The sequence below is a fragment of the Nuphar pumila genome, chromosome 5 (assembly GCF_984573655.1).
Source record: "Nuphar pumila chromosome 5, dmNupPumi1.hap1.1, whole genome shotgun sequence".
Lineage (NCBI taxonomy): Eukaryota > Viridiplantae > Streptophyta > Magnoliopsida > Nymphaeales > Nymphaeaceae > Nuphar > Nuphar pumila.
In genome coordinates this window covers 12,385,510-12,411,632 of record NC_143253.1, presented here as the reverse complement: position 1 = coordinate 12,411,632, position 26,123 = coordinate 12,385,510, and the positions used below count along the sequence as shown (strand labels likewise).

The following is a 26,123-nucleotide window of genomic DNA, read 5'->3' as shown; positions in this document are numbered from 1 at the left end:
ATCTATGGAGAGAGAAATTTTACATATGATGAGCTCTCTCTCTCTCTCTCTCTCTCACACACACACACACACACACACGTGTACACACACATGGCACACGATTAGAAGAAAATTTTTGACATGTAAAATGTTTTCATATGAGATATTCTCATATGTAACATTTTATTTTCATGCGATTTTTTTGTTTCCATTCCTGGATGCTGCAAACACTGGTCATGCACCCTCTATCAAACAGCGGATGCACTGATGCAGTGTTCCGCGCATCTGCAGGACACATGACTGCTGTTTTTTGTACCGACCCCCTGGAACAGTATTTTTTAAAAAACAAAAAAACAATGAAAAAACCTATCCAGGACAAACTGGACAGTATGTTCTGGACAGAAATACTGTTATGTTCTCCCTGTGCCTTTTGTTCTGTCCTAAGCTGGACAGGGAATCAAACGGCCCCTAAGTTTCATACCTAACAAATAGCCGGAATAATTACTCGAGAAAAACCACACCAATACACCTGAACACCCAATTTAAATACACACACAATTTGGAAATTTGTACATCAAAACGTTGAAAATCCCTGTGTTTTTAACATAGACCAAAATATTGCAAACCTTCAAGATATAAGATTCCAGGTCTACTGAGTGGCAGCGTGCCTGAGGAAAAAGTACATACCCTTTTGTCCCAGGTTTGACTCCCACTGGGTGTTTAGGTGTCTTTTAACTGGTGAGTTCCACAAGGGCTTGGGTGTAGGTAGGGGTGGCAAAATCTGACCCGACCCGCTTCTTAGTCGGGTTAGGGTTTGGTTTAAATAGGTTTGTGTCGTAAACGGGTCGACCCGCCTAACCCGTTTATTAAACGGGTCGTGTTCGTGTTAGGGGTATGGCAACCCGCCAACCCGTTTGATCCGTTTAATAAACGGGTTAGGCGGGCAGGTCAACCCGTTTACACGAACCCGTCAACCTACAACCTGTTTATATATATATATTAACTTATCTAACCCTAACTCCTAACTTTACACTTTAGTCATCCACCTAACTCCTTCCTACCTAGCCGCAGCCGAGAGCCCGAGACCTCTCCTCTCCAGTGGTGGTGTGCGCCTTATCGTGTCCATGTTATCGGGTCGAGCCGTTTAATAAATGGGTCACCGTGTCGTGTCGACCGACCCGTTTATTAAACGGGTTAACCATGTCATGTTGGGTTACCCGTTTAATAAATGAGTCGTGTTCGTGTTTGCCACATCCGACCCATTTAATAAACGGGTCGTGTTAGTGTTGAGGTATTCTGACCCACCAACCGGCCAACCCGACCCACCAACCCGACCCGATTGCCACCCCTAGGTGTAGGTAGGGGTGTCAAAGGATCTGGTTTGGTTTAGACCCAGGTGAAACTAGACTTGGATCAGATTTTTAGGTATGGTATCGGGTTCAGACCTGGGTATAATTGGGCCTACTATAAGAGAAATCATACCCGGATTCGATCAGAACTACATGAACCAAAGACCATACCTGATAAAATAATTTTTTTTTATCATTTTACATTGAAAATTTGTGGGTCTTAATTGGAACTCAGGTCGGGTCCAGATTTGTTATAAAATTTCACAAACTATACCCGAGTCCATGTATTAATCCAACCTTCGAATCTGGACTTGAGTCTTAATCGGGTTTTCTTATTTGTCACCTTACCCGGACCCTATAGAGTTTGGTCCGGGTAAACCAGACCAGTTGACACCCCTAGGTGTAGGTGACCCTACTTAGCGGACCCATTAAGTGACTTGGTTCTCGAGCAAGGTTCCTTGTAAAAATTTCACAAAATATACCCGGGTCCATGTATTAATCGGACCTTCGAATCTGGACCTGGGTCTTAATCAGGTCTTCTTATTTGTCACCCTACCCGGACCCTATAGAGTTTGGTCCGGGTAAACCAGACCGGCTGACACCCCTAGATGTAGGTGACCCTACTTAGCGGGCCCATTAAGTGACTTGGTTCTCAGGCAGTGTTCCTTGTAAAAAAATACAAGGGTAAAACCCCCATGCAGGGTTACCATTAATGTTATTACACTCCACTGTTTCGACTTGATGAATGTCCAAAATCTACAAAACCATGTATATAAAAAAAAAAAAAAACTGCGCCTGGGTTTTTCAATGTACAGAACCCACAGTCAAAAACCCAAAACACTGTTGCCATGCATATTTCAATGTTTCTACAATGCGTCATTTCAGATAAAATAAAAGTTATCTTTAACATGGTACCAAGGATAATCACTAAAAAAAAAGTTTTTTAACGTTTCTAATAAGTGTCATAAAAAACAGATTGTATTGCATATCATATATTTGAAATTGAATATATAAGACACAACAAACTTGCTATGGTACATGTGTAAATCACTCTGTCACATCAACTGTAAATAACCACTAGTTGATATATTTTTCAGATAATATAAGGGAAACCCCCAAATCACTGACCTCCCAATGGCTAGCCTTCTGTTGGTAAAGCCCTTGAGGTCCCCTTTTTGTCCGTTAGGGGTTTCACCCAGCTTAGACCTTGCAGTAAGGGACGCCACTCATGGGTTTGAAACTTGTGACATCCCATCAACTTAATGACATTCACAAGTCAGCCCTACCAGAAGAGTGGAGCCTTTGTGAGCACCACTAGTTAATTTATCAACTTAGACACTATTAAAATATGCATAAAAATCTGTAAATTTGAGGCACTAAATTACTTTCATTAGCTACAACCATCAGCTAATCTTAAAAAAAATGTAAACAAAGAATGTGTATATATAAACCCATGTTGGATAAATTGAGGAGTCATGAACTCACTCAAATAAATACCTTAAAATTTGGTTTCTTCCTAAACCAGATAAAATCTGGAAAAGAACAAAAGAAAGGAAAACATGGTGGGTTTTGTTCAAAACTTACAGTAATATATCACTATACCTATTTCTTCCTAAACCATTACCACTGCTGCAACTCCACCACCATTACTATCACTGCCGACATCATCACCATTGTCACAACTATCATTACCATTACTACAACCACCATCACCATTGCCACTACCATCACCACCACCACCACCACCACTGTCACTATCATCATCTCAACCACCACCACCAGCCTCACCACTGCCACCATCACTATCATCCGCCAACACCATTGCCACCACCATCACCACATCCATTACTAACTAATCTTGTTTTCTTGTTCATTAAAATTTAAACAGTTGCTGATCCAAACATTCACTTGATTAAAAAGAAGGGCAGGACAGGTATCTTATTTATAAAATGTATTTTAATTTATTTTTGTAAGCAATAAATAAAAACATATCCAAACCCAATGAACTTCCAGATATTATTTTTTAAGAATCCGTATCAAAAAATGAAGCATTGGACTGGATGAACCTTCGTCAGGCTGCGGCTAAATCCGCGTGATGCGAGCTCTGAGCAAGCAAAAAGAAAGTCCGCAAGGGGAACCTCAATTTCCTCTGTCAGTCATCACCTTCTCGCCTACGCTAACATAAAAAGGCAAAGTCAAAAAGAAAAAAGAAAAGTATAAATAAGAGAGAGGAAGAAAATGGCTACCGCGTCGCTTTGGCAATCCGTCAACCCACCCACCGTTGTTGCCTGCAACAACAAGCCGCCTCCTGCTTCGCTAACCTATCCGTCCTTTCGCGCTCTCAACAATTGCTCTACCCTTCTTCTTCTTCTTCCTCCTCCTCCCTTGGGATGGAAGTGCAACCCTGAGAATACAGGCGGGCAGAAACTCGCGCGCGGACTGAGGCGAGGACGCAGCGGTGGGAGGTTTAGGACGATGCTGGCGCTGGGCGACGGACGGGGGCTCGTGGGGACGGTGGCGAACGTACTGTCGTCGACTCCTCCCACTTGGGCGTCTTCCCTTCTGAGCAATGTGGTCATCTTTGCCGTGGGCGCTCCCCTCTTAATCAGCGGCCTCTCCCTTACCGGCATCGCGGCGGCTTTCCTCTTGGGCGTCTTGACGTGGCACTCGTTCGGTCCTCCGGGATTCCTCCTAGTCGCCACGTACTTCGTCATCGTGAGCCTCTCTCTCTGGGGCCAAAGAATCTGGGGTTTCTGTAATGGGAATTGATGATACCAACGTTATAGTTCTTCAGTATCCTCCATGTCTAATTTGTGTCTTTTTTGTGTCGTTCTTGGAGCTTCCCTATGGATTGCCTGCTTCTGATTTTGCTTGCTTCTGTTTGTTATCGATTATTGTTGGGAATTTAAAAAGATTGGATCACATTGCTCTGTATTTGGGGTAAGTGATGATCCCACCATTATAACTCCTTCGTATCGACGGTATCTAATTTGGCTGTTCTTGATTCCGTTCTTCGAGCTTCCATATTTATTGCTTTCTTACGATTTGCTTCCTTCTGCTTATTATCGATTATTGTCCGGCATTGGAAAGATCTGATCGCATTGTTTTGTATCGATTATAATTTTTTCGTCTTTGCTATGTATAATTTGGGTCTTCCTGATTCCGTTCTTTCAGCTTCGCTATTAATTGCCTTGCTGTTATTTGCTCCCTCCTATTTATTATCCATTATTGTTAGGAATTTAGAGAGATTGGATCGGATTGTGATGATACCACCTTTATTATTCCTTCGTATTGAAACTATCAAACAATTCATACACTCACACACGAACACTTTGTTCGATCCTTAGAAGGATCTACGTCCACAGCCAATAAAGTTTCTCTCTATCTCTCAACCACCTGCGTAAAGATGAGAGCTTCCTTAAATGGTTTATCACATGATCCAATAGATTGGATATTTCCAATTTGATCGGTCTCTCTCTCTACACGTTTTTCCACATTAGATTTATTTAGATCACTCTTTGATAACAAGTTGACACTTCTTGTTAGTTATAGATAAAGATTGCCTCTCTTGACTTTGCATCTCATTGGACTCATCAACCAGTGCACTTTTAACTCTTTTAGAACTCTTGGATATTCAACTTCTATACGATGATTTGGATCTGGATCGATTCCACCTGAGTGGGTCTGACCACGATCCAAATTATCCTTAACATCCCCTCGCAAGCTGAATGGCCTGGGAAGGGTATTCAGCTTGTCACGAAGCAGAGCAAATCTGGTTGTGAAAAGTGGTTTAGTCATGAGGTCTGCAAGTTGATCAGCGAACCAGATATACTTCACAAGAAGATGACCTTTTGCCACATGATCGTGGATGAAATGAACATCGATGTCAATGTGTTTTGTGCGATTGTGAAACACAGGATTGGCAGACAAATATGAGGCACCAATGTTGTCGCACTAGAGAGGGGAACAATTGTTGGATATTTGCAAGTCCTGTATGAGATATGTGAGCCAGAGGACCCCAGTAGCCGTATTGGACAAAGATCGATATTCGGCTTCTATGCTAGAGCGGGCTACCGTGTTCTGTTTGCGGGCAGACCAAGATATCAGAGAGCATCCCAAAAAGACCGTAAAGCCCTGATAGATTTTCTGTCATCAACATTCCCTGCCCATGAGATTGTAACTTTTCAACAGTATGATGAATTGAGATTCCCACAGAAGAAAATTGTCTGTAGACAATTTTATAGATAAGAAATGTTAAAGACTCGTGGGAGCAGGCACAAAAGGAAAGGGATTGTTCAAACCTGTTGTGATGTTGCTGTTTTCAGCCATGATGGTTGATGCAAAAGGAGAGAGGATGTTGTACTAATTTCTCACACAAAACTAATCAGGAGGATGTCACAGTTGATGAAGAACACAATCTTGATGAAGGGAGCACTCAATATGATCAAGAGATCATATTAGCTCTGATAGCATATTGAAACTATCAAACCATTCACACTCACACATGAACACGAAAATAACGTGGTTCAATCCTTAGAAGGTTCTACGTCCACAGCCAATAAAGTTTTTTCTCTATCTCTCAACCACCTGCATAGAGATGAGAGGTTCCTTAAATGGTTTAACACATATTACAATTGATATTTCCAATTTGATCGGTCTCTCTCTCTCTCTTTACACATTTTTCCACATTAGATCTATCTAGATCACTCTTTAATAACAAGTTGTTATCAGCAGGACACTTGTTACTTGTTAGTTATAGATAAAAATTGCCTCTCTTGACTTTGCTTCTCATTGGACTCATCAACGTGTGCACTTTTAACTGCTGTAGAACTCTTGGATAATTCATTTTCTATATGGTGATTTGGATCTGGATCGGTTCCTCCTGAGTGGGTCTGACCACGATCCAGATTATCCTTAACACTTTGTCTCTGCGGTGTCTAATTTGGGTATTCTTGATTCCGTTCTTGGAGCTTCCCCATTGATTGCCTGCTTGTGATTTGCTTCCTTCTACTTGTTATCGATTATTGTTGAGTATTTGGAAAGATTGGATCACATTGTGCTCACACATCTTTAGTTCCAGACAAATACTTGTTTTCATCATCTGCAATTGCATCTGAAAACCTGATAACTTATCATCAAAAGGGACCCAATTAACGTCTTGTGAGGAAGAAGAAAATGATCAAAGACTTCACAGCAACTTAAACGCAGGAGAATACATTTGGATCATGCACTGCAAACGGGATCACACAATTGTAACACCTTTAGTCCTTTCCATAACAGTGACAGGATCTACGCGAGATCCTTACATGATTGCAATAATTAAAAGAAGAACAAAGTAATAACACAACCTTTTATGAAATATTGACTGACCTTGTGAAATTACGGTGATCACGAGGATCAATTACTGATCCTAGGTTATGACATTGTTTCATTCTCGAATATTTGTAGTCTTTATGCTTTAAGAAGTTTATTTTTCTCCAAAAGAAAGTGGCATGGGATTTTTTGGTTGGTTGCAGTGAGTGGCATGACCTTGTACATGTCAAGGTTTTCTTATGAATGTGGCATTTTCCAGTCTTTGAAAATGTTACTGATGTGGGAGGTAAACAGGGCACCGCTGCAACAAAGTTGAAGATTGCCCAAAAGGAAGCTCAAGGTGTTGCTGAAAAACGCAGAGGAAGAAGAGGCCCAGGAAGTGTTATTGGGTCCAGTGCTGCTGGATGTGTTTGCTCATTCTTATCGATCTTTGGGATTGGCGGAAAAGCATTTTCTAGACTGTGGCAACTTGGATTTGTCGCAAGCTTCTGTACAAAATTGAGTGATACAGTTTCCAGTGAGATTGGCAAGGCGTATGGGAAGACCACGTAAGTCCTTTCAAGAGCCTTAGAACTGCCTTTTGAGTTTTGCTTCACCCTACTACTGCCTTTGTAAAGCTAACCATTTTCATTGTTGTTTGTTACATTTGAACAGGTCATTTACTTAGTTGTCACTGAGATCTCCATGCATGTTTATTTGCACATGCACATGCACACATTGAAAATGCTGCATTTTATATACGATGGCAGATCTTGACTTCTTCAGAACATGCTTTAATGATAGGTATCTTGTAACTACATTTAAAGTAGTCCCTAGGGGAACTGAAGGAGCTGTGAGTGTTGAGGGGACCGTTGCTGGGCTTTTAGCTTCAATCTTCCTTGCTGGTATCAGCAGTTACATGGGTTTGGTACGTCACATCTATATTTTATTATTAAGATGGGATTTTAGGAAGTGATAAAGCTTAGGAAAGAAATTGTTCTTTTATAGTGACTTTCTATTACCACAGAATTCAAAATTCTTATGATTTTTATGTTTGTACTTTGAAGATGGAATAAGTTATTGTAGCTTAAGGAAATTGCTGAGTAGCACTTTTCTTTTATCCAATGTGCATTACCAATCCAATAAAGCTTCTTTGTGCTGTTTTATCAAGTATGAGTTGGGTGCTGTGGATGTAGATTTTCCTCAAAATATTATAGTGTAGAACACCAAGCTGCATTGCTTGATAGGTGATGTCTTTTTGCTGATAAGTTTGAGGTTCTTCCTATAACATTTTTTTATGTATCTATTACCTTTTTGTTTTCAAATGTCTTGGTAATGTGTCACCTGGTGTATCTTCACATTGGTCGATGTTGAAATTTCCATTCCTTCAAATGGATTAGTTTATGAGCATCTAAAATAGATATCCTTCTCTAGGTTTGTATTCTTTAATTGGTGATTGCAAGGTCTTCAAGGGCCCTATTAGGGTGTGTTAAATCCTGAGATCCGAGGGATCTTGACCAGAGATCCTCAGATCTTGTCTGAAACCCCTGCCATCCAACTTTAAATCCATGGATTTTTTTTGTGTTTATTTTTTCCTGGGAAGGGCGTGGTGGAGGTGGGGTTGGTGTGGCCTAAAATGAGGATCTAAGATCCTCCATTTGAATTGTCGGATCAACTAGTATGGTGCTTAAAAAATGTGGTTTTGGCCATGTATATAATTTTCATATATATATAAAGGATTCCCAGTTTAAATGTTACAACCCTGTTTGGATGTGTTTTTAATTTACTGTTTACAAACATAAATGAAAACACATTTTGTAAAGAAGCGTCTTCTATTTGTTGACCATTAAGTGAATGTTTGTATCACAACTGTAGTGGTGAATAATGGGTGGTGATGGTAGTGATGGTGGTGGTGGTGATAATGGTTGTGAAGAAGTGGTGGTGATAGCGATGGTGATAAAAAAGTGGTGATGGTCATGAAGGTAGTGGAATGGAGAAAAAAATAGTAAAAAAAAGAAGCTTCCCCTTGTTTTTAAGAAAAGAGGTCCTTTCTCTCTATATTTATGACTACTTAAAAACAAAACAAAACAAAACAAAACAACCAAACATGAAAACTTGCTACTTTAAATAAATATAAATAGCAAGAGCTATTTATGAAAACATCCAAATGGGCCTGCCAGGGTTGGGGGTTAGACTATGACTTTTGGTTTTGAAACTCGAAAAGAATAAAATAAAAATTCCTTTTTTTTTATTTGTTTCATGATTGAGCTTCTTTTGGTGTATTAATTAGCCAGACTAGCATTTTGTGTCTTGGGAATAATCGTGCTAATATAAAGTAGTCCAGTCATTAGTTGCTTACTGTAATATGGATATCTAGTTCAATTTACTTTTTCATGTTCAAGATAGTGACAGGTTTTTCTTTGAAGCAGATTGATTCAAGTGAAGCTGTTCTATGCGTGATTGCATCTCAGGTTGCAAATTTTGGAGAGAGTCTCATTGGTGCTTCATTCCAAGAGAAGGATGGGTTCAGATGGGTAAGAAGTCATGCTATTTATCACTTTGTCTTCTCCTTTTTTTTTTCACAGCAGTCATTCATGCATTCAAGCATGAAATTTGAGATCTTAATGCAGAAACTAAAGACATTGTTGTGACTATTTGATAGAAGATATCCCTCTCATTACACTTACCAGTTACCATGCATGTCCCATGTCAACATGACACGATGCCAGACAGTCAAATAAGTGTCAGACATTGTCACTGCCATGCCTTTATATATTTATGTTTATGTGTGCATTTTCTTTTAAAATTTGTCATTGATTACATTACATTTCAATTTTCAACTTGGATTTGTTGTTACAATCATTTAGAATTGTTTCTTAAGAATTTGCTGTTAAATTATGTATATATAAATATATATATACATATACTTATGTATATACATTCGTATATATATAAGTATATATACGTATATATATATACATAATATAGTTTTTTCTGTTTTGTATAAACCAAAAACCCGATAGGGGTGTTTTGGTAATTCCACCTGTACATTTTCTTTTTTACCTTTTTTCTTTTTTCTTTCTTTTTCCCCTTTTTCTTTTTACTTTTTCCTTTTTCAGTTTTTGTCTTTTAGGACCATAAGGGGCCCCACCTATCTAGTCGTTGGGGCCCCAACAGTCATATTTATGACCGTTGGGGCTCCCAACGATTAGAAGGGAGCCCCCTTTATGGTCCTCCTTTATGCTCTCCTCCTCTATATAAAGAGGAGGCTCCCCCTTGTAAATGTATGGGTTTTTCACCCTTCTCTTTCTTTCTTCAATAATATCCAACTTATGACTTTAAGTCATTTTCACTTTTGAGAGTTTTGTGTGTGCACTTTTTGTGCTTGTGTTCTTGACTCTTGTGGTCACTCTTTAAGAGTGCCTTTTGCTCTATTGGTGCTTCCGCCTCTTTTCATTACATGGTATCAGAGCTCGGTTGGTGATTGGGCTTCTCTTTTGCTATCTTGGAACGCGTGCCTCTCAAAGTTTTGAAGAAAGAAAGCATATTTGGTGCCGATGGAACGTGACTCTAAAGTGGAGCTTTCTTTTAAGCTAAATGGGTCCAACTATCTCATGTGGGCCTCCGCTATGGAAAATCATCTAAGAGGTAAGAAACCTTGGGGTTTTGTTATGAGAACTACTCCCGAACCCTCTCTTGTTCTCACTAAAATCGAAAATGAGATTGAAAAAGCTTTAGATGGCGATGAGCGCATCAAAGCTATCAATGACCATCAATCCAAAGTTGAAGATTGAGAAAGTAACCATGCCAAAATTTTGGCATGGTTTATGAACAATGTTGATCTTAAAAATTGTGCTAATATTGCCAAATTTAGAAGGGCCAATGAGGCTTGGTTTTTCCTTAAGGGTATGTATACTCAAAAGGATCTTGCTCGACAATTTTTTTGTCAAGAAAAAATCCGTTCCGCCAAACAAATGGATATGAGTGTCCGGGACTATTTTAGCTCTCTAACCCCTCTTTGGGATGAACTTGCTCTTCTTGAGCCTAAATGGGTAGATCCACAAGATTTTGAGTTAAGAAGGGAACAAATTGAAAATGAGCATTTTTTTCAATTTCTTCATGGTCTTCGCCCGGAATTTGAACAAGTTAGGGCATCTCTTCTTCATAGAAGCAAAGCCCTACCTATTGAAGATGCCCTTGCCGAGATATGTCAAGAAGAAACTCGACTTGGCTTGAGCATTAAGAGTGATGAAGTTTTCGCCGTTACTAGGCCCGGATCGAATGTGAAAGCATATAGACCTCCCCATTTTAACAAAAATAGTAATGGGCCTAGAAAGGAAAGAATATGCCATTATTGTAATGAACTGGGACACATTAGACCAGTTTGTCCAAAACTTAAAGGAAAGGTAGCCGCGGTTGGAAAAAATTCTCCAAAGAAGGAAGAAGGTACTAAAGAGGGAGATATCAAAGAAACTCTAAATCATATCTCCGAAGTTCTCCAACATCTTCTCAAGACTTCTCCTTCAACATCCGGAGCCGCCATCACCTACTCTTCATCACCTCCAGGTATGTGGATACTAGACTCCGGTGCTTCTTTTTATATGACATCTCATAAAAACTCTCTTTCAAATGTTTTTTCCGAACCCATGTCCTCCTATGTTTCAACGGCCGATGGAACATCATTGAAAATTGAAAGTATTGGAACACTTGACTTCAAAAATTCTCAAAACTTTTTTGTTCCTAAAGTAAGAATCGTTCTAAAAATTAATTTAAATCTTTTTTTCGTTTCCCAAATCACCGATCATGGATGCAAAGTCTCTTTCTCACCTAAAGATTGCACCGTGCAGGATCTCCAGTCAGGGAAGCTGATTGGGCAAGGCCATAGAAGGGGTGATCTCTATTTTATGGACTTTTTGACGCTTCCATCTAAGTCATCTTGCAATCTTGTAAAAGACAAAAGTATTGAAATTTGGCATGAGAGACTTGGTCATCCAAATTTTGTAAAAATGTCTCTTTTTCCGTTTTTGAACAATACTTGTAAAGACAATCACATGACTTGTAAAGATTGCATTTTTGGGAAATCTAAAGCTACTCCATTTCCTCAAAGAAGTTACTTTACCACTCGGCCATTTGAGCTTGTTCATTTCGATGTGTGGGGACCCTCCCCTATTTTGTCTAAAGGAGGTTTTTCGTATTATGTTGTCTTTATTGATGACTTCACTCGATTTACGTGGATATACTTCCTAAGTCGCAAATTCGAAGTCTTCTCCTTCTTTAAAGAATTTCATGCAATGGTTAAAAATCAATTTTTGGGAAATTTATCTATTCTTAGATCCGATTCGGGAGGTGAATATATGTCTAATGATTTTCAAAGCTATTTAAAAGAAAATGTAATTTGTCATAAACGTTCTTGTCCTAACACTCCGCAACAAAATGGTCTTGAGGAAAGAAAACATAGGCACATAATAGAAACTACAAGAACGTTATTGATTTAAAAAAATATCCCAAAATCCTTTTGGGCCGAAGCGGTTCTAACCTCAACATATCTCATCAATAGAACCCCTTCATCCTCTTTGAAAAATCTTTCTCCATTTGAAAAACTTTACAATATGTCTCCCGATTATAAAAGATTAAGAATTTTTGGATGTAAATGCTTTGTTCTAACTCGCAAAAATGATAAACTTTCTCCTAGGGCTGTTGAATGTATTTTCTTAGGATATGGCGAAAAACAAAAAGGATATCGATGTTTTGATATGCTTAAGAACAAACTTTATATCTCAAAAGATGTCACATTCCTCAAAGAAGAAAATGTTTTTTCGCACCAACCAAATGAAAATATTGACTATTCCTTCTTATTTGACTTGTTACCTCAAGAAAACATCATAGATGATCATGTTGATCCTAGTGAACCTCTTAATGAAGATCTTTTTGAACATCCAAATAATGATCAAAACTTAGAAGAAAATGTTTCAAGACAAATACAAGTCTACTCTAGAAGGAATGAAAGAAATCCCCCTTGTGCCCTTGAAAAATTCTCTCAAAGTGAGTTGATCGAAGAGACCTCTCAAAGAAGATCAAATCGTATTCCCAAAATACCAAATAGATTTGTTTCTTATGACTCTTTTTCTCCTAATTTTCGAGCATGCCTACTTGCTCTTCACTCCTATCATTAACCATCTCATTACAATGATGCTAAACAATATGCTCATTGGAATGAAGCTATGGAACTTGAACTTAATGCCCTTAAAAAGACGCAAACTTGGAAAATCATTGATCCTCCCAATGGCAATGAACCCATTGGATGTAGATGGGTTTTTAAGGTAAAAACTAAGAGTGATGGTTCATTAGAAAGATATAAGGCTAGGTTGGTAGCCAAGAGATATGCCCAAGAGTATGGGGTAGATTATGATGAAACTTTTGCTCCAGTTGCTTGAATGACTAGTGTTTGAGCCCTTATTGCTATAGCCTCTGTTAAAAAATGGCCAATCTTTCAACTTGATGTCAAAAATGCCTTTTTGAAGGGTAATTTAAATGAAGAAGTTTATATGGAACCGCCTCCAGGTATGAATTTAGATGCAAAAATTTTGAAATTAAAAAAGGCCTTATATGGACTTAAGCAAGCTCCTAAAGCTTGGTATGACAGGTTTAGTAATGTACTAATCAATTTAGGTTTTTCTTCTTGCTATACTGACACTGCTCTTTTTGTTAAAAGGACAGGTGACTCCATTATTATGCTTCTGCTGTATGTTGATGATATGATCATTACTGGGAATGACAAAAAGAGAGTAAATGATGTTAAGTCTGTGTTAAAAGATACTTTTGATATGTCTGATCTTGGTTTTTTGAGATATTTTTTAGGAATTGAAGTGACTTATTCCGCGCGTGGATACATCTTATCTCAAATGAAATTAGCTGCAGAAATTTGTACCAAATCAGGAATATCTGATGAAAAGAAAGTTGAGACTCTCGAAGTTATCAATTCGAAACTAAGACTTGAAGTTGGTGTTCTCCTTGAAGATCCAACCCCCTACCGTCAATTAATTGGATCCCTCACCTATCTATCCATCACACGTCGAGACATAGCTCATGCGGTTCATGCAGCGAGCCAGTTTCAGCATGCACCTACTTCGGTTCATATGGCAGCCGTAATGAGAATTGTGCGATATATCAAACATACCATCTCCAAGGGACTCTTCTTATCCTCTTCCTCATCTCTTGAATTGATTGCTTTTACTGATGCTGACTGGGGAGGAAATCCCAATGATCGTATCTCAATTACGGGTCTTTGCATTTTTTAGGTGAATCTCTCATCTCGTGGAGATGCAAGAAGCAACAAAAGGTCTCATTATCATCTACTGAAGCTGAATATCGGGCTATGGCGATGACAACCATGGAAATTGTGTGGCTCAGAAGTCTCCTTGGTGACATGCGCGTTCTCATTTCCACTCCCACCAAGCTCTGTTGTGATAACAAAAGTGCGATATACATTGCCAGCAATCACACCTTTCATGAGCGGACCAAGCATATCGAAATGGATTGCCATTATGTTCGAGACGAATATCTCAAAAGAACCATCACATTGCCATATGTCACTTCAGATTATCAACTGGTTGACTTCTTCACCAAGGCGCTCCCAACTCCACGATTCATGTTTCTTCTTAGCAAACTTTTGGTTTCTCCCCGTAAAGTTTAAGGGGGCATGTTAAATTATGTATATATAAATATATATACATATACTTATATATATACATTCGTATATATATAAGTATATATACGTATATATATACATAATATAGTTTTTTCTGTTTTGTATAAACCAAAACCCGATAGGGGTGTTTTGGTAATTCCACCTGTACATTTTCTTTTTTACCTTTTTTCTTTTTTCTTTTTTTTCCCCCTTTTTCTTTTTACTTTTTCCTTTTTCAGTTTTTGTCTTTTAGGACCATAAGGGGCCCCACCTATCTAGTCGTTGGGGCCCCAACAGTCATATTTATGACCGTTGGGGCTCCCAACGACTAGAAGGGAGCCCCCTTTATGGTCCTCCTTTATGCTCTCCTCCTCTATATAAAGAGGAGGCTCCCCCTTGTAAATGTATGGGTTTTTCACCCTTCTCTTTCTTTCTTCAATAATATCCAACTTATGACTTTAAGTCATTTTCACTTTTGAGAGTTTTGTGTGTGCACTTTTTGTGCTTGTGTTCTTGACTCTTTGTGGTCACTCTTTAAGAGTGCCTTTTGCTCTATTGGTGCTTCCGCCTCTTTTCGTTACATTTGAGATGACTATGTGTGTGTATCACCAAAATTCATGGGGAATTTCTTGTTGGAGTTTTCCTCTGCAGTTTTTTTAAGAAGTGTTTTTTCTTAGGAAGCCCTTAGAAAAATCTTGGATGTTTGATGCAGAGCAGGACCGGACCGGGCCGGGCCTGTACAACGTGACCCAGGCACGACCAGGAAACCCGACCCAAAGGGGATGGGCGATCGGACTCAGGAGTTGGATCTGATCACGAGCAAGGTATCTCCAGGGACGCGACCCTGCGCACCTACTCCAGGCGAGCGAAGGTCGGGACCGTCCCAATTTCATTAGCAGATTGAAGTAGTCTCGGGTCCAGGGACCCGACCCGAGACCCAGATCCACTTGCAACCTTTAAATACCCTATTCTAGGGTTGCGTGAAGATAGACGTGATTGAATTTTCAGCCAAGCCCTTTTCTGAGATTCTTTGCCTGCGGTTTCCATTTTATTCTGTTATTCCTTTTTTTTTCCTTTCTATTAATTTTCCTTCAGCCATATAACTTTTACATGTTCTTTGATTATGCCTATGAAATAAATTCAAGTTCTATTCTTTACTGTGTTTGGCGTTTGGAAGCTGATCCCCGCGCTGCATCAAAGTGGTATCAGAGCACAACCCCTCCTCCTTGGTCGACGACATGGCGCAAGAAGCGAGGGATGATCCTACGAACGAGGAGCGTGAGGAATCGGGTACCGGTAACGAAGATCCGATGATGCGGATGATCGACATGATGACAAAGATCCAAGAAAATCTGCTACGCGTAAGCAAGGACGTAGCCGGCATGTCAAAGCGTTTGTATGGGATCGAAGGACGGATCATCGTTCTTGAGTTGTCGGTGGAGATGCATGCAACGACCATGCTAAAAACGAGTGTTGGATTGGGCGGCGAGACTGCAGGCCCCGCGGCTGCGATGGAGCTCGAACAAGTCCACCCGAACCCCCGCCAACTTGCAGTGCAACCGGATGGCACTGAGGCAGGCCTGCGCAGAGATGCTGGCCGCGTGATGCTCCAGCAGATGGTACCACTTCTGAATCAAATATCTCATTAATTATGTAAGGCAATTACAAGTGCACAAGAATCAAATATCAATACAAAAATTATTTATCCATAAGCTAGATCATAATTTTTATTACTTCAAAAGCGACTTTAAGTTTCATATATGAATATGCCAAGAGTAAAGAGGAAAAAATTAAACCCAAGTTAAATACAATTTCATAATATCATACTTGGAAAAGATACACAACACTATTTCAAATTATTTTGAAATATATGATAATCTAAAAAACAAAAACAAAAACAAAAACAAAAACAAAAACAAAACAAAGTTCAATAATAAATACAAACATGATTTGATATTTATAACCATGAATTGTTTAAATAAAACATCTAAGTTTCAACAATACATGCTCAAGAATACTATATGCTCAAGAATACTAGATCATATATGTACATATCAAATAAAACAAATTATGAAAAACTAAGACTCAAACTAGATCTCATAAAAGCATACATATATAATTTCACAAGTTCAAACAAATATTAAAAATATTATAAAAATAAATCCAATGATAATTTAAAAAGAAACATTCAAAACTTTTAGTTTTTAACAAAAATAACAAATAATTTTTCAAAGATAAGGAAAATGAATGCATTATCATACATAATGCATGAGATAGATAATACAAGAAACACTTAAAGATATAAGATATATACCGGGTCAAGATTTCCCTTGAATCAAAGCCACACAACGATCACAAATTCTTCACGAAGCACGAATTCAAACCAAAGAATCCCAATACCCAAAAGAGGCAAAATACTAAGAATGATTTCTTGGCTCTGATACCATGTAATGAAATATGAAGATATATAAAATGAGGGCCTGCAAGGGCTTACAAAATCATAAACACAAAGTGCGCATGCACATACATGAGTCCAACTTAGGGACAATACAAGAGCACAAAGGCACAACACAAGCACTAAGGCATTCAAGACATTAAAGGACTAAAGAGAAGAACACAAAATATAAAAAAGATTAATATTATTGAGCATGAATGCTTAAGAAAAATATTACATAAAATGAGGACAAGAGGTTCCTTATATACAAAAAGGAAGAGCCAAAAAGAGGGTTCCATAGAGTCGTTGAGAGCTCCCAACGGCTATAAATATGGCCATTGAGATGCTTCTAAAAACTCTAAGGGCAAAGACCTTAATACCCTTGGTCTTTGTGATAAAGACAACAAAAATAAAAATAAAGAAAAAAGAAAAAAGGAAAATCTGTCCCAAGAGGATATAACCTATTACAAGAGGAAAAGATGAAAATACCCCTAGATAATATTTACTTATTACATCATTATAAATAATATATATATATATATATATAAAACTTAACATCTCCACCTATTGGAAAAGGTCACCCAATCTAGGAGAACCTTAATAGGCATGTACAATCCCTGCCAGAAAAGCTAGAGAGAGAGAGAGTCATTTCAAACAGTCTGGAAATTCCTCTTATAATATGGTAACATTAAAGGATGGCTCTATTGTTGGAGTGAACTCCATAGTCCAGGCTAAGATAAAGTGCATGGATACAAGTGATACCTTGGGTTGAAGGATAAATCTGAATGTTACACACACATACACATTTGTATATGTTCTTTTTTGCCTACAATGTGGCTTGTTATGATGTTCCATGTATAAGCTATCCCCATTGAAAAGTGATTTTTTTTTTCAAACAATTGCAGAAACAAATTGAGAGACCCGGGGCCTTACAAATACAATACATTCCAAAGCTACAAGGGATCTTATACTAACCGTCAACCCAACTAAATGTTTTTATTCATTAGTAATTAAAGTCTGAGAACAATAAGCAAATGAATATCAAATAAGCTAAATAGAGTCACTCTGCCTCAAAGTAAAATGTCCTCGTGACTCCCTATAGCATCTAGTCTCATCATTGGGCTTCAGAGGTTCTGAAAAACATAATGAATACGGTGTCAGAATCATAGATTCTGCGTATGAATTCCTGTAATAATTCAAATAAGCAAGAAGAGCATCTATGTCACAGGGACTCGGCAAAACAGATGCCGTACCCGCATCGACGCGACGCGGGTGCAGCACCGGGTGCGGTTAACACGACCCTGGGTGCGGTCAACACACCCAGGGTCATTTTTGTCCATAATTTGGGCGTAAAAAAAAAAAATTCCCTCGATGAAAAGGAGGATTAGGGCAAAAAAATTTTTTTGCCCTAATCTCTCCTCTCTCTCCCCCTGAGCTTGAGCTCTCCCATCGCCGCCGCCCCCAGTGCCGCTGCCCCAGCTCCGCCGCCCCCAGCTCCGCCGCCCCCAGCGCCGCCGCCCCAGCTCCGCCGCCCCAGCTTTGCCTACCAGGCTCCTCCTCTCCTTTCGCAGGTATGTCTCTCACTCTCTTCTTGGGTCGGCTGGGGAGGGGCCGAGCACCCACCCACCCCCCCCTCTCTCGGTCTCTTGTTGGGTCGGCAGGGGAGGGGCTGAGCCCCCCCTGCTCCCTCGTTTTTCGGCACAGGAGGGGCCGAGCCCCTCCCCTTTATGTTTTTCGTTTTTGGGTCGACAGGGGAGGGGCCGAGCCCCTCCCACATCTGTTTTTTTTTTTTGGGTCGACAGGGGAGGGGACGAGCCCCTCCCCCATCTGTTTTTTTTCTTTGGGTCGACAGGGGAGGGGCCGAGCCCCTCCCCCATTTGTTTTTTTTTGGGTCGACAGGGGAGGGGCCGAGCCCCATCTGTTTTTTTCTTTGGGTCGACAGGAGCCCCTCCCCCATCTGTTTTTTTTTTTTTGGGTCGACAGGGGAGGGGCCGAGCCCCCCTTGCTCTCGCTCTCTTGTTGGGTTGGCAGGGGAGGGGCTGAGCTCCCCCTTCTCCTTGTGTTTTCGAATTGATTTGAAAATTGTAATGTATTTTTTTTGTGTTTTCAGGATAAAAATGACGGATAAAGGGAAAGGACTTGCGTCATCCCCATCCCAACATGTGAGTTCTGCTGCTAGTTTTGCTGATAGTTGCAGTGGGATTGATGATGTGGGGCCACTATGGATACATGTAGATAAACTTGCAAAAACTGGAGAAGGAGGTGGTGGAAACAAAAGATTTCGATGCAAGCTCTGCGAAAGAGATTTTGTTGGGTCTTACACAAGAGTGAAGGCTCATTTGTTGAAGATACCAGGACATGACATTTCAGCTTGCAGAAAAGTTGATGAGGCAATGCGAAGGAAATACAAGAAAATACAAGAAGAATATGAGAAGAGAAAGGCAATGGCCGATTCTTCTGCAGTCAGTGTGCCATTTGCAAGCCACCAAGAAGATGCTGAAAAAAAAAAGAAAAGTCAATCTAGGAGGTAGAGGAACGATACAAGCAGCATTCAATAAATATGGAAGAGAAGAATTTGATAGAAAAGTTGGGAGGTATTTTTATTCTGGTTCACTCCCATTTAATGCGGCTAGAAATCCTTATTGGAAGGATTTAGTAACATCCTTGGCAAATTGTAATTTGAGGGGTTATGTGCCTCCAAGTTCAGAAAAAATACGAACCACACTTCTTGCAGAAGAGAGGGCAAACGTGGAGAGGTTGCTAGAAATTAAAAAATATTCATGGGAGCAAAATGAAGTTTCCATTGTGTCTGATGGATGGACAGATATTCAAAGGCGTCCATTAATCAATTTCATTGCTTGTTCGCTTAGTGGCCCAATATTCTTGAAAGCATTTGATGCATCTGGGGAATATAAAAATGCAGAGTATTTGAAGGGATTGTTTATAGAAGTGATAAAAGAAGTGGGTGATCAGAAAGTGGTACAAATCATTACAGACAACGCTCCGGTTTGTAAAAGTGCAGCGTTGAGTTTGGAGAGTGAGTACCCTCATATTTTTTGGACTCCCTGTGTAGCACACAGCTTAAATCTAGCCCTAAAGAGCATATGCAACCCCAAAGAAGAAGAAAATTCACAAGCATATGCTTTATGTTCATGGATTGAAGATTTAGAAAGAAATGTCAAAAGCATTAGGAATTTTGTTGTTAACCACCATCGTGCTAATGCTATATTTAATAGGCATTCTGATTTGAAATTGTTGAAGGTCGCTGAAACACGTTTTGCGTCCATCATTGTGATGATGAAGAAGATCAAAAGAGTGGAGAATGCTTTGATTAACATGGTGACTGATGAAAATTAGACTATCTATCGTGTTGATGATGATATAAAGGCTCAAGAAATTAAGAAATTCGTTCTTGATGATGAGTTTTGGGACAAAGTGGTATACTTCCTTCAATTTACGCAACCTATTTGGGAAATGTTAAGAGAAGTTGATAAGGATGAGCCCATGCTTCACAGAGTTTATGAAATGTGGGATAATATGATTGAAAAAATACAAGCTATAGTTTTCATGCATGAAGAAAAAAATCCTGCATTGGATGATTCAGATTTTTTTAATCATATTCATTCAATTTTAGTCAGAAGATGGGATAAGAGCAACACTCCTTTGCATTGCATGACACATTCTCTTAATCCAAAATATTATGCAAATAAGTGGCGGGCTGGTTGTATTGGTCGTGTCCCTCCAAATTTAGACCCAGAGCTATCAAGACATAGAAATATGTGTATGACAAGACTTTTTCCAGAAGCATATCTTTTACATCAAGTCACACAAGAGTTTGGAAAATTTTCATCTTCGAGATTATATGCACCGACATTATTCGCGAGAGAAGAAGATAATATAGATCCTATCACATGGTGGTCAACATTTGGATCAGAAACACCTCTTCTGCAACGTCTTGCATTAAGATTGCTATCGCAGCCTGCTAGTTCATCTTGTTGTGAAAGAAATTGGAGCACATATTCTCAAATCCACAACATGAAGAGAAACAAACTCACCAACAAGCGTGCAGAGGATTTAATATATGTTTATTCAAATCTCCGATTACTTTCGCGAAGCAATGATGAATACATGTACTAATTTGCTCTCTTAGTTATTTGATTATTTCTTAGTTTTCATTTAAATATACTTGTATTGTATTTATCATTTTCAAATTGGGTTTATAATGCAGACAAGGAACATCCAAATTTTGGAATGTAAACCTAGAAGAGTGTGACTTCGAGGGAGAACATGAATTCAACGTAACAAACATGGATTTAGCTGAGCCCAGTATTCCTTCTAATGATGCATTTGGTGATGAAGAAGAAAATTATTAGCATCCATTACTTCATCAGGATATACTTTGGTATGTAATTTAGTTCTTTTATGCAATACTTATTTGATTGATATTTAGGTCGATTTATGTAATTGCTTTACTTATTTGATTGATAATTTGATATTTAGGTTGATATACTGCATGCATGATGAATCATATTATGAGTTTATGACAATGTTTACTGTTAAATGTTAAACTGTTAAAACTTCAAAATTATATATATATATATATATATAAGTTTTTTTTTACATTTTTGCCCCTGCCGCACCCCCGCACCCGGGTTTTTTGGAAGTGCCGAATCCCCGCACCCGCACCCGCACCCATGTGACATAGAAGAGCATAAATAAAATTCATGCAACATTTTTAAAGGAATACAACTATAACAAATTTCAGTATTCAAATAACCATTCATGCATTAACGAACAATCATCATGCAACACCAATATATCACAATTAAAAGAACATGTAAATATGCATGATCTAATGTAGAACAAGAATATGCATGATGTCAATGCACATGCATGACTAACTTATTATCTTTTATAAGAGTTTTCTTTTTGTATTCATGTCCCTATTAAATACACACAATTTTAATTTCACTTTTCATTAAAACCTGCAGATACTCAAAACGGGCACAACAAATTCCCGAAGTTCAAGTTAGGTTCCCATTTGTAGCTTAACACACACTTCTATTTTATTGCTAGGTTTCACAATTGACCCTCGACCGATATCAAGAATAAACACCATCCATCAAAACATTAGAATTCAGCATCTAATGTCGGGAAACTAGAGAAATTAGCATCTAATAATGTCACTTTCTTGTTTTATCAATAACGTGTCTACACACCACTCCAAGAAAAAATGGCGGATTCTCCCTAAAACTGTGACCGGGAGGTGAACCACCTAGTTGGGTTTAATGACACAATCGTACACAGAGTTTTAATATCCTCATGGTTCCCCAAAACTGTCATCTAAGATTCTCACACTGTTGAAGAGACATCTAGGAAGAAACATTAATTACAGTGTTTTGGTTTATTTTATCTTTTTATCAAAAGAAGGATTCATGGTACAATATTCGTTTTGCAAATCAACATGCAAAACCCAACAACAATATTCGTTTTGCAAATTAATATGCAAAACACCATAACAAAATTGGTTTTGCAAATGAACATGCAAAACACAACACGGGACCTCAGTCCGTTACAATATTTAATAGTGTAATTAGTTTAGAAAACCAATACATTTTTATGGATTTTGCAATGCATTTAACAACAACTTAGAGTAACACCTGCTCGTGGCCCACATGGCGTACATTGGTTTACATTTAACCACTGATGCACCTTATGCAAAAACCACAATGAACATGTGATTACACAATTATCCAAACATGTTCATAAATGCACATTCATTTACACATAATAAGAATGTATATGCATAACAATTTCACATGAACATGAACACATGCTTGCAAAATACATCTTTATTTTCATGATTCATCTCATGTACAATATGCAAGCATGCATGCGATCATGCTAGTGAACAACAATGTAAATTTCAGGATTTACGTTCTCATTACATGCATATATATGTAAACAACTTATTGAACTTCATAAGCATGTGAAATCAACAACTCTTTCTGCCACTTCGGGCAAACTCGAGTTACAACACATACCCAACGAGTCCAAGCTATGCTGCCCGCGGGACAACACTGGTACTCACATGAAAAATATTCTCAATGCTCATATGCAAACATGCATAACTGTCCAGTCATAAGAATGCATAATCTAGACACACAAATCTGAATATTACACATGTATAAGTCTAAACATTTAACATGTAAAAAATCTAAACTTTTAACATATGTAAATCTGGACATAAACATGAGGATTTGTCATATATAAATCTGAACATTAATATGGGCATTAACTCTGAACATACTTATGAACATGTAATTCTGGACATACACATGAATATGTAAATCTAAACACACATGTAAATCTGAACATACATGTAGATCTGTACATATATATAAACAGGTAAATCTAGACATAACTCGCATACACATCAACATGCACATTTATTATTATTTATATTCTTTTTTTGAAACTGCCCAGCCGAATTGCAGGTCGGCTGGGGCCTTAACAACATATACCATTGCCCAGCTAACGCAGTCGGTTGGGGCTTATCTGATTATAACCTTGCCCAGCCGACACAGTCGGCTGGGGCTTAACTGATTTAAAAATCTGCTCAGAACTTCACTATATATATATATATTATTTTGATTCTGCCCCGCCAATGCAGTCGGCTGGGCTTTGACAGTTTATACAACTGCCCAGCCGATGCAGTCGGCTGGGCTCACAGTTTTTTCTTTTTTGTTTTAAATCTGCCCAGCCGACCAGCGTTCGACTGGGCCTGAATAACAAGTGAATCCGCCCAGCCGATCTGCACTCGGCTAGGCTTTAACAGATTGTGAGCCTACCCAGCCGACTGCATGTCATCTGGGCTTATCAGTGTATACAACTGCCCAACCAATTGTGGGTCGGCTGGGCTAAACAGATCAACATAAACTTGCATAATAGATTATGTTTACATAAGAAAAAAAACAGAGATTTGAAATAAAATCCAGCATATGCTTGCATGCTGTGTATGATCACAACATCTTTTATATATATATATATATATATATATATATATATATATATATATATTGATCATGAATAAAACATGCTTGTATTATTAAATCTATTCTAAATCTGAAATTACAGATAAACAGCCATGCCTGAATCGATTTTTCGTAAGTTAAACATGGGAAACCAAATCAGATTTCATGGGTTCCTTAAAAAATATCACCTAAATCTGATTTAGGCTATTTTTCCCCATCCGAATCAAAAGAAAAACCTGTACCTTTGGAGTTCAAAAAGATTGGAGAAAATGTCGGATGACTGGAGAAGGTGATGGATTCTCTCCTTCCTCTTCTTCTCCTCTCTTTCTCTCTCCCACGAGTTCTCTCTTTCTCTATCTCTCCTTTTCTCTCTTTTTTTTTGAAGTTTTTATAATGGTGAGAGGCCTCTAGAGAGTGACCCCCCCCCCCCCCCCCCCCCTAAGGAGTCTCATTGTGGGCTGGAGATAGAGCTTCTCATATGGGAGTTTATTTCCAACTCCCTTTCCATATCTCTCTATATTTTTGTTGACATTTTCAGCTTCCTTCTTTTTTTTTCTTTATTATCTTCTTTGTTTAATTTATTTCTTTCTAATTATCTATTGGGTTCTTCTAGAGGGTGACGCCCCTCTAGAAACCCTAATCTCTATTAACTAAAAATCTTGAAATTTATTTAAATTTTAATATTAAATAATTAACAATTAATTATTTATTATTTAATAATTACCCAAAATTTTTCAGAGGGTGCCTTATCCCTCTGGGAGTCTTTTTAACATTAAATATCTTCAAATTAAACCTTTATTCTGATTTTAAAAATTTTAATTTCGTTGAATTTGGATTTGGATTTAAGATTTAAATTCATATCCAAAATCCATATGGATCCTAAGCTGGATCAGATCTTAATTAATATGGGTCTTGGACTAAGTCCAGATCTATATTAACTTGGATCATATGGATATGATCCGGTCTGATCCAATTCAGACTTGGTCCCATTGAAGCGGGCCTTTTTTGAAAAAATGCGATTTTCGGGCCAATCGTAACCCGAATTCAGACAAATCAAATACCATTGAACTCAAAATTTTGAGGCGCATCTAACGATATATAATTTGAATTGCGCCTCCGAAATTGACCTGAATTTAACCCGATTTTTGCTTGATTTTTACTTGAATTTAAAGATTAAAAATAAAAGTTTTTATCATGTCTTGTTTGGCTCATTTAGGTCTTGTCAATGACACCTAGGCCAAGCCTAGACTCAAATATCATAACCTAACATCGAGTGTTCTACCGATATTTCTACAACACTTTGCCAAAATTTCAACAGTTATGAATTCAACTAAGTATGAAAATACATGATGTTACACAGGTTGATCACTACTGTTCATTATTAACTTGCTTTTTCAGATTTACTTGTATATCATCGATCAAAGAAAATATAGTAGTGATCACAAATAATTTTACTTGTATGTTCCATGTTATTTAAAAGTTTAAATCATCTACCCATCTCAGATCGTACTTTCTGCTGGGTTGATGTCAATCCTATCTTGGATGCAACTTGGCACTGTGGTTGACATCTCAAACCTATTTGGAGAATGGGACTTAATGCTAGAGTTGTTCTCAAGCTTCTTTTACTGTCAACAACTATGCTCAAAATATCTTTCTTTTTTATGTTTTGCAGCTTAACAATGATGTTGTTAACATCATAAACATTTCAATAGGCAGTGCTCTTGCCATTCTGATGAAGCAAATCTTGCTCTAGTGAGTCTTTGAGTAATGTGGCCCATCTTCTGTAATTCATCCTTGTATGCATGTTATTTTCATTCTCTACATTCCTATTTATCCTGTACATACGCCTGACTGAAGTGGTTGACATTATTAATTAATGCCAATTTTGTAGTTTCTTTGAAAGATGGCTGTGGGTGATTTTGTTTTGATGAATGTTAGATTTTTCACACAAGTGATTAATCAGTTTTGAATGCAGATAGGGATGGCAGTGGACCGGGGGAAAGCGGGGCCCCGCCCCGCCTCGCCCCGTTTGGACCGGGGATGAAGGGTATGAAACGGGGATGGAGGCGGGGGTGGAGGATAAAATCCATCCCCGCCGCGGAGGCGGGGCGGGGGTGGATGTGCACTTTTCCCCGCCCCGCCCCGTCCCCGCCACGATCCCCGCCTAATCCCCGCCCTGACCACTTTTCCCCGCAATATCCCCGCCCCGCCTCATCCCCGTTTGGACCGGGGATGAAGGGTATGAAACGGGGATGGAGGCGGGGCTGGAGGATAAAATCCATCCCCGCCGCGGAGGCGGGGCGGGGGTGGAGGATAAAATTTTGAGGCGGGGCGGGGGTGGAAACCTT

General features: G+C 38.7%; 1 protein-coding gene across 1 annotated transcript; it reads left to right on the top strand.

Moving 5' to 3' along the window:
• The first annotated feature begins 3,518 nt into the window (after positions 1 to 3,518).
• Positions 3,519 to 25,677, top strand: LOC149836812 (protein VTE6, chloroplastic-like). Its single transcript, XM_090005588.1, has 5 exons — positions 3,519 to 4,043; positions 6,936 to 7,189; positions 7,425 to 7,548; positions 9,050 to 9,154; positions 25,448 to 25,677. Exons 1-5 carry the CDS (start codon positions 3,567 to 3,569, stop codon positions 25,526 to 25,528), a joined length of 1,041 nt encoding a protein of 346 aa, XP_089861714.1. The 5' UTR covers positions 3,519 to 3,566; the 3' UTR covers positions 25,529 to 25,677.
• Positions 25,678 to 26,123: the final 446 nt, after the last annotated feature.

Bases quoted from the DNA above. Each gene is read 5' to 3' on its own strand.
- LOC149836812 (XM_090005588.1), top strand. From the start codon at position 3,567: ATGGCTACCGCGTCGCTTTGGCAATCCGTCAACCCACCCACCGTTGTT. The intron at 7,190-7,424 runs GTAAGTCCTTTC...CTTTAATGATAG, and splicing joins AAGGCGTATGGGAAGACCAC to GTATCTTGTAACTACATTTA. The intron at 7,549-9,049 runs GTACGTCACATC...TCTTTGAAGCAG, and splicing joins TCAGCAGTTACATGGGTTTG to ATTGATTCAAGTGAAGCTGT.